The sequence below is a fragment of the Garra rufa genome, chromosome 13 (assembly GCF_049309525.1).
Source record: "Garra rufa chromosome 13, GarRuf1.0, whole genome shotgun sequence".
Taxonomy (NCBI): Eukaryota; Metazoa; Chordata; class Actinopteri; order Cypriniformes; family Cyprinidae; genus Garra; species Garra rufa.
The window spans coordinates 3724307-3736893 of record NC_133373.1 but is presented as its reverse complement, the minus strand read 5'-3'; the positions used below and the strand labels follow the sequence as shown (position 1 = coordinate 3736893).

At 33.7% G+C, this 12587-nt stretch overlaps 1 protein-coding gene across 1 annotated transcript in view; it reads right to left on the bottom strand.

Moving 5' to 3' along the window:
- The window catches only part of mdn1 (midasin AAA ATPase 1), a 79428-nt gene that overhangs the window by 16619 nt on the left and 50222 nt on the right, over positions 1–12587 (bottom strand). The window contains exons 59-74 of the mRNA XM_073816605.1: positions 10981–11142; positions 9681–9966; positions 9354–9592; positions 8213–8308; positions 8008–8102; positions 7798–7922; positions 7537–7689; positions 7036–7145; positions 6873–6946; positions 5289–5472; positions 4587–4740; positions 4208–4354; positions 2658–2784; positions 2456–2561; positions 2247–2362; positions 829–1248 (exon numbers count right to left, since the gene is read on the bottom strand). Of these exons, the coding sequence (XP_073672706.1) occupies positions 829–1248; positions 2247–2362; positions 2456–2561; positions 2658–2784; positions 4208–4354; positions 4587–4740; positions 5289–5472; positions 6873–6946; positions 7036–7145; positions 7537–7689; positions 7798–7922; positions 8008–8102; positions 8213–8308; positions 9354–9592; positions 9681–9966; positions 10981–11142 (2594 nt within the window). The remainder of the gene's footprint in view (positions 1–828; positions 1249–2246; positions 2363–2455; positions 2562–2657; positions 2785–4207; positions 4355–4586; positions 4741–5288; positions 5473–6872; positions 6947–7035; positions 7146–7536; positions 7690–7797; positions 7923–8007; positions 8103–8212; positions 8309–9353; positions 9593–9680; positions 9967–10980; positions 11143–12587) is intronic.

Below are 12587 nucleotides of genomic sequence, written 5' to 3'. Positions count from 1 at the left end.
ATTTTTAATAATGACTTTTTAAGGTCAATAAAATAAAATTAAATTAAATCAAATCAAAAAATTCACTATTGAACATTTTTACCGATGACTTTTCAAAAAAAATTAAATAAATAAATAAACAAACAAATATGAAAAGTAAATAAATAAAAAATCAGAATAGAAATTTCCCCAAGATTTTTAATAATGACTTTTCTACACCAATTTGTTTTTACAAATAAAATAAAATAAAATAAAATAAAATAAGAAAATTTAATTTGATTTAATAAAAAAAACAAAAATAACAAAAATAAAAACAAACAAACAGACAAACAAACATTCACTATAGAGATTTTTAATAATGCCATAAATTAAAATAAAACACTGAAACGTTCCCAATATTTTTACTGATGAATTTTCTGGGACAATAAAAAAAATGAAAAAAGAAAAATGAACAATTAATAAAAAAAAAAAAAAATAAATAAATAAATCACTATATCAATTTCCCTAAGACTTTTAATAATGACTTTTCTAGGAAAAAAAAAAACTAAATAAAAAAGAAAACTAACAAAAATGAAAAATAAATGAATAAATAATTATATTGCCCAAGATTTTTATAAAAAAAAATACAAACATGGTTTTTTAAAATTCACTATAGAAATTTCCCCAAGATTTCTAATGACGATTTTTCTAGGCCTAAAAAAAAGAGGAAAAAAAATTCGCTCAAGGAATTTCCCTAAAATAACTTCTAGGCTTAAAAACAAAACAAAAATGTACAAGAACCATAGAAATGTTCAGTTTCCACATTTCCTGAAAAGTTTAATTCAACTGTGATGCGTTTCTCACACTTACCAGCTTTGTATAACTCTTTCTGTGGATTCATGGGCTAATCCATCCAGCTTCTCTTTCAGGTCTTTCACTTCCTTCACTAGGTTCTCCACCTTCTGCTGCACCTCCCTCCAAGCCTGCTCCCCTCTCCGCAGCAAGCAGGCCTGTGGCTGGATGTGTGGGGACAAGGGAGACGGGTGGCTCAGTGTGGCCTGACCCTGCAGGACCTCCCCCTCCCTGGCCTCAGCAGGGGCTGCAGAAGAACCTTCAGGACAGCACTGGAGGATCCAAGACAGCTGCTGGAGCACAACAGAGCAGTGCAGCGCTGAAGACTGAGCTCTCGAGATCCAGTGCTGGAGAGGCTTCTGAGGAGGGAGACCGCCGACTTCATCTTCAGAGCCAGGCGTGTCGGACTTGATGCTCTGGATACAGTCAATCAACTTCCTGTTGGTTTGAATGGGAAAGTTTGGGGTTGTAACGACTTTAATGTTTATAAAAGTGACTTATTCTCATTAAAAATTTAGCGTCACACAATCTTTCAGAAACCATTCTAATATGCTGCTATTGTGCTTAAGAAACATTTCTTCTTCTTATTATCAATGTTGAAAACAGTGCTGCTTAATATATTTGTGTAAGCTTTAGGATTCTTTGATTAACAGAAATACAACCTTTAATAAATTATACATTTTTTTCACATTTTTAAGAAAATTTAAGTCAGAAAAAAGTGAATTGTCTTGTACCTTAAAAATAAACAAAAACAAAACAAAAATCATAAATAAAATAAAATCCACAACGGAAATTTTCCCAAAATTTTCACTGATGATTTTCTAGGCTTAAAAAACAATATAAAACAAACAAAAATGAAAACAAATAATTAATAATAAAATTCTCTACAGACATTTTCCCACAATTTTTCGTAATTACTTTTCTAGGCTTAAGTCTGTAAAACTTAAGTAAGAAAAAAAGTGAATTGACTTGTACCTTGTAAAAAAAACATACAACAACAAAATAAAGAATTTACTACAGAAATTACCCAACATTTTTACTGATGACTTTTCTAGGCCTAAAAAAAAATAAAACAAACAAAAGTGAAAAAAAAAATTCTCTATAGAAATTTTCCCATAATTTTTCTTAATGACTTTTCTAGGCTTACAAAAATAAAATGTAAAACTCCTTTACTGTTTGTAAGTTTCTTATTCTCATCAATTCTCACAATCTTTCAGAAATAATTCAAATATGCTGCTTTTGGACTTAAGAAAAAGCACATCTTTGATGAACAGAAAGTTCAAAAGAACCGAATTTATTTGAAATACAAACCTTTTATAAATGATTAATGTCTTTGCTGTCACTTTTAAACAATGAAATGCATCCTTGCTGAATAAAAGTTTTTATTTATTAACTTTTGAATGGAAGTATATCTAATGCATTGAAATAGACCATACCTGAGCTGGACCCAGTTCTGTGTGAGTCCGGCAAGTCTTCGTCTTTGCCTCAGCAAAAGTTTAAACAGGTGAGAAGAGAAACCTCTACATCGCTGTATATTTCCCAGCCCAAGCTCCTAAAAGGACAGAGCACGAATTAGAAATAAATCCCACTTTAAATCTAAAGCAGATACTTCATTTTCCTTATTATATGGATTTGAGGCCCTCACCTTAACAGAGCTCTGTAATGCTGTCAGCATGGCGTTGCGTCTGGCCCAGGATCGATAGTAATACTTCTCACAGCCTTCCCATGCATCCATCATCTCCGCAAATAACCTGAGACATTATTAAATAAACATTATTTAATACCAAAATCAGGGCCTGATCCTTAGCTACAAGAAAGACACTAGTCTGTAGATGATGATTACATACGTGTGCTCTGTGTTGTCCTGTGTCTTGACTGCAGACAGGGCTATCTTCATCTCCATTGGCTGCAGACACAGCGTCTCATCTGGGTCTGCTGTATGAGCCCAATTCAGACCCTTACGATAGGACAGACCTGGACAGAAACAAAACTCAATCAACCTGCTGTCTCCATACACTTCAAGATTATAGAAAATGAACCGATTTTTTACATATCAAGCTTATTTTTTCTGTAAGAGTGGGTGCGGCCATTTGTACATTTTATGGGAGTGGCTTCATCTGTGTCCTGTCTGTGTGAATACATTATCTGTACATTTTGGCTTTTAAATACCATTAAAGCAGGGTTGGGCAATATTTATGCTAACCGTAAAATGACTGTAAATAGCACACAAAAACAAAAAAAGTTTTATTAAATGATAAACTTGACATTTCAACCTTTAAATCGTTTGATTCATTTAAATACACCATTTAAGCAATCAATTATTATATTAATCTAATAACATAAAATAAATTACATATTAAATTTAAATGAATTAAACATTTCACAGTGTCTTGTTAAGATTTTTATAATGCATTAGCATGAGCTTCTTGTCGATCCATCAGTTGACTTTTACAGCTGTGTGTTTGCTGCATATGAATATAGTTAGGTTTTTGCATTGGTCTGAGCAAAAACTGCAGAAGAGCTTATTGAAAAAAACTAATTAATTCTCTGCCAGAAGGTGGCACTTTTGGAACGGCAGAAATATAGTGGTTTTAGCTATTTTTATCTGTACAAACCAATAAACGAAAACTAAAACTAAGGAAAACGACTGATCAGAAAACATTTTGGCAAACTAAAATAAAAATGTCAAAATAAATAAAAAACTAAAACTAAACAAAACTAACAACATAATTATCAATAATAATTATCAAAAATAAATTTGTTTTTGTAATCATTGCATTCTCACCTAGGATGGAAAAATAATAGAGATCAAAATAGAGCACATCATCTTTTGAAAGTAATTGGCCCTTCAAATAATGTTTGTGTCAAATGCATTGTCTTGCCACTAGGTGGAAACAAGTAATTGTTAAAAAATGTATTTGCCATCGAATAGAGAGATTCATAAATTTTATATTAAAAATTGGTGTATTAATATGTTTAATAATTTATTCAAATGAATTAAACACTTAAATAGACTGCAGCAATTTATATTTTGTCTCACATTATTTTGCTTAGTTTAGATTTGCGGGGAAATCATGATCTCCAATTGGTCTCTTAAAAACAAACTAAAACTGAAACTAAACTATATAAAAACTAAACTAAAAGCTAACAAAATTGTTAAAGAAACGAATTAAAACTAAACTAAATTTTATTGCAAATTTGAAAACTATAGTAAAATAACACTAATTTAAAAAAAGTACTATAACTAGTAACTATAATAACCTTGGTTACATCCCTATTATTAAAGATTTATTCATTTTATAATAAAATTCCTATAATTTAACTGATATTTCCATTTTTTTTTTTCAGGACTGCAAAAATCTATTTTCTAATAGCACATGAAATGACTCAGACTGACCAATCTGTGCAAGCATCTTGAAGAGATCCGCAAGCGCTCTCTGTTTCTGCAGAAGGATGTGTTTGACCTCTGCCTTTTGCTTCTCCTGCTCCACGCTGCGGTCCACCGTCAGGCTCTGGAGGGCTTGCACATTGGTAATGATCTCGGCTGGAACAATAACAAATTAGAGAAAAAGTTACGTTTTTTCATTCATTAACCATTTTCAAAATTCACACATCCACATGCCTTTTAATAAGCTACCAACACAAGCTGGAACATATCGAGAAAACTCTAATAGACGGACTACAGCAAATATGACAGCATTATATAGTTAACTAATCAGAACATAAAAACTCCTCCATTAAGTTCTCAGCCTATGATTGAGGGCAAACAGTGATACCTGTGAACTGATCCAGGTCTTCTGAGAGCTCCGGAAGAGAGGTCTTCTTTACTAGCTGCACACACAGCTTCTTCATCTTTCTTGTGAGGACAGGCAGACGGCCTTGGAGAGATGAGGGCTCTTTATCAGACGAGAGTTCCTCTGGACCATCAGCCTGACGCATGAAAATGTTACAAGTGTTAGTGTTTGTTAATATAACTTTGTTACAAAAAGACACCATAAGGATCATGATATGAACAACATAGCTGTTTAATAACAGGAAATCCTTTAGAATTCAAGATTACATTTAACATTTAATCATATAGCGGATGCTTTTATCAAAAGCAACTTACGAATCAAGGCATGTCAATAGAAGCACTGAGGGCATTGGTTAAAGAAGAACTACATACAGTAAATTACATGGTGTTTGCATATAATTGTGTCTTAGCACTCTACAATTATAAAAATACATTCAATCCTTTTTTTAAACCCCAAATAACCTAAAAAGTCTCAATTATCAAGCAGCTTTGATTTGCAGTGGATTAGTTTTTGATGGTAACGCTTCGTCGAACACAGAAAAAATGGTTTCTGTAGCACTGAGGAGCTTCTGTCACTACAACAAATTTCTAGTATGTGTAAACATAACTGGCAAAAAAGCTCATTCTGATTCTGATTTAATATATGACAGTTTGAAGTTGCTATTTCAGCTTGACCGTATGATACCTGTAGATCTCTGCCCTTTCCAGGCAGGGCAGTTTTCAGTGCTCGATGAACCTTGTGCAGAGGAGTGTCCTCAGGTTGTGAATCCACATCATCCATGCTGCTGCTACTGCCCCGCTCCACCAGACACGGTGTACACGGCTCCTTTAGTGCCGCCTCAAACTTCTTTACAAACTTAAACAGGGTCCTGATAACAGACAAATGTCAAAACATGATTTTAAAACCACTGCAGCCAGTTTAATGTTAAATATAACATAACACAACTAGTCTAGTGCTTAAATGTAATAAATATCCTGATAAATAAATTTAGGATCTGCACAAATAAGCTTAAAGGAGTAGTTCACTTTCAGAACTTAAATTTACGGATAACGTACTTAATGAAATTGTTTTTTGAGGAAAACTTTTCATGTTATCTATTTATTTATTTTAGAAAATGACTGATTGATTTGCTAGATAAGACCCTTATTCCATGGCTGGGATCATATGCAGCCCTTTGAAGCTGCATTTTGGAGGTTCAAACTTGTGGGCACCATAGAAGTCCACTATATGGAGATAATTCCTGAATTTTTTCCTTAAAAAACATCATTTCTGTACTACTGAAGAAAGAAAGACGTGAACATCTTGGATGACAAGGAGGTGAGTACATTATCTGTACATTTTTTTTCTGGAAGTGAACTACTCCTTTAATACAATTGAAGCAGGATTGGGCAATATTTATGCTAACTGTAAAATGACTGTAAAAAGCAAACAAAAACAAAAAAGTTTTATTAAATAATAAACTTCACATTTGAACCTTTAAACCATTTTAAAGAAAACGGATAAGTCGAAAGAATCAACTATTACATTAATTTAAACCATTATCATCAATTATTATATTAATCTAATAACATAATATAAATTACATTTTAAATTTAAATGAATTAAACATATCACAGTGTCTTAATTGTTAAGATTTTTACTACGCATTAGCTTCTTGTCGATCCACCAGTTCACTTTTACAGTTGTGTGTTTCCTGCATATGAATATACAGTAGTTAGATTTTTGCATTGGTCTGAACAAAAACAGCAGAAGAGCTTATTAAAAAAAACAATTCATTCTCTGTCAGAAGGTGGGGCTTTCATAACGGCAGAAATATAGTGGTTTCACCAGTAAACGCAGTACTCGATAAAGTGCAGCGTTCATTTTTATTAAATGAAAGCATAGATTTTAGACTTTCTTATAACATTTGAATAATTTTGGCCTTTAATTTGATACAGATAAATGTAAGACTTTAAGGACATGCAATAACCCTGAAATAATAGAAATGCGTTAATGATGTGTTAAAAAGTTTTCAAAAATATTTAATTTACAATAATATTTTACTGTTTAAGTCTTTTCTGCTCACCATTTTATTTAATCAAACATACGGTACAAGTAACTATTAATACAATTTAAATGAGTAACTTTTATTTTTATAAATTAAAAAATGCATTTATTTCTGTAATGGCAAAGATGAATTTTCCTTCAGGATCCTTCAGAAATCTGATTTGATGCTTGGACCTTACTGACCCCCAACTGTTTATGTAACATCAAGTCAATCAACCTCACCTGTGTGTTTTCTCCACTGACTGCTTGATGGACCAAAAACTGACATCATTCCACTTGGAGATTTTGACAAAGTCCTATAATCAGGAAGATAAACATTACAGTAACGGAGACACCAAAAAAAAAAATTACATCTGACAATCTTGCTTGCTTTGGTTTCACCTACTTTGAGCTCTTTCTCTATAGGAGACCTCAGCTGGGTGATCTTGGCCTGGATGCTCTCTGAGAACTGTGTGTAATATTTATAGAGATTCCACAGCAGACTGCAAAGTGACTCTGAGAGGATAAAAAGAAAAAGTCATTTATTTAATCTGGCCTGCATAGTCACCAATTTGTCATAGATGTTAGATGATGTTAAAATAAATATTATATCAACATTGCACATGCATTCTGCCCTCCAAAGGCAAAGTGCAGTAACTACGCCAACACTGAAACTGAGAAAAATGCCTTTAAAGTTTTTACACCAGCTAGTCAAACATACTGAAACTCTCATCTCTGAAACGGGACACAATTTAACCAGGAGACTTTGCCACAAGACAAAACAGTTGTCACAAAGTCCATTTTAAGCCTTAACTCAATTTTGACCAAATATGTAGTTACTGCGCTTTGCCTTTGGAGGGCAGTATTGTTCTGTCCGTATATATGATGCAATCCAGATTTCTCTTACCATGTCCTTCCTGTTTGGGAGCCAGCAGGACGTGGCAGTGAAAACCAAGCAACATGGACAAGCGGATGGAAAACTCTCCTATGGTGGAGCCTTCAATGAAGGCCTGCAGGGTGGATGAGATTGACGAGAGGGAAAGATGCTCCACGGCGTCATCTATTCGACAAGAAAAGTGTCATCCAATGCAAACAGATTAAATGCACAAAATACAAAGCAGAGGATGAAACATGTAGTACTGCATCTATAAAAGTGCATTTCAATCACCATGTCTGGAGTCAGTCCTCTGCTCCTGTAGGTATCTCTCTATGAGCTGGTAAATGGACAACCAGTGCTTGGTTGAATTCTCAGCATGGCGCTTCAATGCGTTATCTAGGCTGCTCGACCAGCAGCTGCAGAGATACAGATTAAACTAGTTAGATCACAGATTAAAACAACCTTCAAAATCAGTTTAGGACTTCATGTTTCACTACTTACTTGAGCTCAAGTTTTCTCCACTGGATGATGAGTTGTGTGATAGCTTCCAGCTCATTCCTAAGAGACACAGCCCGGCTAGCATTGTTTTCCCAGTCCTGTTAAGGAAAAATGAGAAGAACTGCTCTCAAACTGATGAAACTGCTGACCTAAGCTGTGCACAAATGGTCAGGATACTACTGACTAGTGTGTGAGATGATTCCTCTACCTGTGATTTGCTGAGCAGGATTTCCAGACCGTTTAGGAACTTTGCTAGAGGGCTGGACAGACTGAACGCCAATATCCTCTCTATTACTATGATGATCTGGGACACATAATACAACAGAAAAAGACAAACGTTTTAACACATTTCATAGCAGATTGAGATTTGAAGTTCTCAAATGTTAATTAAACCAAAGGATTATTACCATACTTGACACCAAATATTAGAGCCCAAATTGTGATTATAACTTTATGAGATCTGTGAGAAAATACCCATTATTTTTAATGCAGTAAGTGTTTTTCACGATACATATATTTTTTTAAAGAATTCAATCATTTTATTCAGCAAAGATGCAATGAACTGATCAAAAGTGACAGTATAGATATTTATAATGTCACAGAAGATTTCAAAGGTATGCTGTTCTTCTGAACTTTTTATTCATTAAAAAATACAGAATAAAGAAAACAGCTATTTTAAATTGTGACCCTGGACCGCAAAACCAGTCATAATGATCATTTTTTTGAAATTGTGATTTAAACATCATCTGAAAGCTGAATAAATAAGCTTTAGATTGATGTATAGTTATGTTAGGACAGGACAAAATTTGGCAGAGATACAACTATTTGAAAATCTGGAATCTGAGGGTGCAAAAAAAATCTAAATACTGAGAAAATCGACTTTAAAGTTGTCCAAATGATGTTCTAAAGCAATGCATATTACTAATCAAAAATTAAGTTTTGATATATTTATGATAGGAAATTTACAAACTATCTTCATGGAACATGATCTTTACTTAATATCCTAATGCTTTTCGTTTTGACCCACACAATCTGTTTTTGGCTTTTGCTACAAATATATTATGCTACTTAAGACTGGTTTTGTGGTCCAGGGTCACAACTGTAATCATATTTCACAACATTACTATATTTTACAGAATCTTTGGTCAAATAAATGCATCTTTGGTGAGACTTTCAACAACAATAAAAAATCTTACCAACCCCAAACTCTGAACAGTTGTGTACATTTTATAAAATCTATTCTCGTCTCTTAATTTTCCTTGCGTTACTTGGGGATCCCTTCAAAACCAATTTCAAAAAAACCTGAAACAGATCAGATCAACAACAGTGACAATAACAGCCTCTCTCACCTGAACAAGCGCAGGGTGTTCGGGCCAGTCGTTCAGGCGCTGTCTCACAGCCTTACTCAGCTGTTCCAGCGCTGGCAGACAGATCCGGGCCTGACTCATATTAGGGTCTCTGTAGAAGTCATACGGCCCATCACCCTGGAGAATCAGTTCAGCCGGACCTCCAGAACCAGTCACAGTGTTCTGGAGCAAAGTGCTGAGGAGAAGCTGAGAGCCCATCAACTTAGCGTCCACCTCACAGTCTGAGAGAGCAGGGAATAAAATTAAAAGATCAGATGAATGCAATATAGGCTGAGGTTTTCTAATTTGTAATAAATCAAGCCTTCATACCCATTAGATGGTAGAAGCGGGCTATCAGTGGCGCTGTGCTTTGATAGGATGAAACCAGGGCACTGACGTGGTCTTTGGTGTGGTTAATTGGCATGTTGGGCTGGTACCACAGTGACTGAGCGTAGGACAAGCAGAGTCTCTGATGGACCTGAACCACTGTGCTCATGCTGCTGACTAACAGGAAGCCGCTCGTCTCACTAGACGATTCCTCCGAATCCACATCATCGTCGTCCTCTATGATTATTGGCTGATCCAGACTAGGTTCTGAAGTGATATCAGCAAAATCCTGTGGGAAAAATAGAGAAAACAGATTAATGATGAAGGCAAAGCAAGCACCTACTGATTTAACAACAGTGGAATTAAATTAAATCAGACATAAAAACTTGCATTTGACCTAGGGATGCACCGAAATGAAAATTCTTGGCCGAAGCTGAACAAAATTAAACAGTTTTGTCTTGCTTTTCAAAATTAAAAATTAAAAAATCAATCACAAAACAACAATTTAAAAATATTTATTTAACACTGAACATTTTTAACATGCTAGTAGACTATAGCCTACCAACAAAGCACAATTTAACTTAAAATGAATAAGTTAGTAAAATAATATTCTTTGTCCATTTTTAAGACCCCCTTCTTGAAGCAGGCATGTGCTTTTAACGTACAAATAAATGCAGCCTTGCTGAGCAAAGGAGAATGTTATAGTAAATGTATTAATAGAGCTGTTGTAATGATTGCTCTCATTATTTTTGTCTTACTTTTTTATTTTATTTTACAGAACAGTAATATTACAATACTAACATTTATGAATGTTGACTTTTATTTTGATGGAAACCCGCAAGAAGACCTCAGTACTACTTTTTGCTGACAGCAGCAGATTTATGAATGATTCACATCACACAGATTTCTCTGCCACTTTTTGAACTCTGGGTAAGGAGCTGGTGCAGCGCTGTCAGAATAAATACAATTTGTGCGTGTATTAGACAACATAACGTTCTGTAGTTTATTTACTAATGGTTTAAGGTCATTTCATGATTTCAGTCATCATACAGTAACCAGCAACAACCAGCCCTTTCTCTTCTCATGGAAGACATGCGATGCGGTACTAAACAGTCTCTCGCTGTCGGTGCTTGGAATGATTTTTGCTTCTTTCTTGGACAGTTTTAACAACTTCCACACTGCCCACATGTTTGCTGCATTAGTGTGCGCCTCTATTTGTTTGCGTCGTGTCATTGTTCAGTATAATTTATTCAGCTGAATAATTACGAAAATTCCTAATTTGACCCTTTTAGTCTGTGTTTACCTTGTGGTAAGAGGGGAAAGAGCGTCTGAACTCTCTTTCTTCCTGCTGGTCCTCTGTTAGGCCTGTCCCATGTAGACGAGTGCGATTGCGGTACAAACTAGCTTCCATCTGCTCTTTTTCTCTCGCTCTCTTCTCCTGCTCGTCCCATTCATTCACTATAGCCTGAAAAAAACATCACAGCGTGTCACAAATTCACTCCCATCAACATCGCAATAAGCTTGCTCACAAAAGACTGTGAAAGCCTCGTCAAAGACACTAAACAATTTAACTATACTTAATAAATAAGTTTCTCTGCAGGTTTATACGTCTAATAAATATAAAATATGCTGAGTAATTATTTTTCGGAATATATTATTTAGTTTTTTTTGGCTTTAATACAATAATATAAAAATGAATTATTTATTTATTTAAATTGTTATTCAAATACAACCAGTATACACTTTTCCTCTCACACAGAATGTCCATATCTATATACTAAATTGTGACCCTTGACAACAAAACCATAAACATAGTCATAAGGGCCAATTTTTAAAATTAAGATTTATACATCATCTGAAATAAATATGCTTTCCATTGATGCATGGTTTGTTAGGACAATATTTGGTCAAGATACAACTATTTGAAAATCTGGAATCTGAGGGTGCAATCAAAATACTGGGAAAATAGCCTTTAAAGTTGTCCAAATGAAGTTCTTAGCAATGCATATTAATAAACAAAAATTAAGTTTTTGTATATTTACGGTAGGAAATGTACAAAATATCTTCATGAAACATGATCTTTACTTAATATCCTAATGATTTAGGGCATACAAATATACCCGTGCTACTTAAGACTGGTTTTGTGGTCCAGATATATAAAAATATTTAAAATCATGAAAATTCATTAATTATTTTTCAAAAATAAAATAAAACATTAAAATAAAGTATCGGATGTAAATCTTAACTTAAAAAACTCAAATGAAAATGAGAAATGAAACCAGCAGAACAGATGAAGTAATAAAAATTAAAACTAAGTAAAAATTAAAGCTATATAGAAAAAAAAATGAATATAAATGACTAAACATAACTTACTAAAATAAAAAAAATTAAACTGAACTGAAAACAAAGAAATAACACAAAATAACACACTAAAAAAAGTACATAAATTGTACCAAAACAATTTATTATGCATAAGTCTTATTTACTTATTTATTTGTGACCCTGGGCCACAAAATTAGTCTTAAGTAGCACAGATATATTTGTGGCAATGGCCAAAATACAATAAATTGTATGGGTCAAAATTATCGATTTTTCTTTTATGCCAAAAATCATTAGGATATTAAGTAAAGATCATGTTCCATGAAGATATTTTGTAAAATTTCTTCCGTAAACATATCAAAACTTATTTTTGAATAGTAATATGCATTGCTAAGAACTTCATTTGGACAACTTCAAAGGCGATTTTCTCAATATTCTGAATTTGTTGCACCTTCAATTTCCAGTTTTTCAAATAGTTGTATCTTGGCCAAATATCGTCCTATTCTAACAAACCATACATTATTTATAATGTTAAAAAACTAACCCATATGACTGGTTTTGTGGTCCAGGGTCACATTTATTTATTATAAA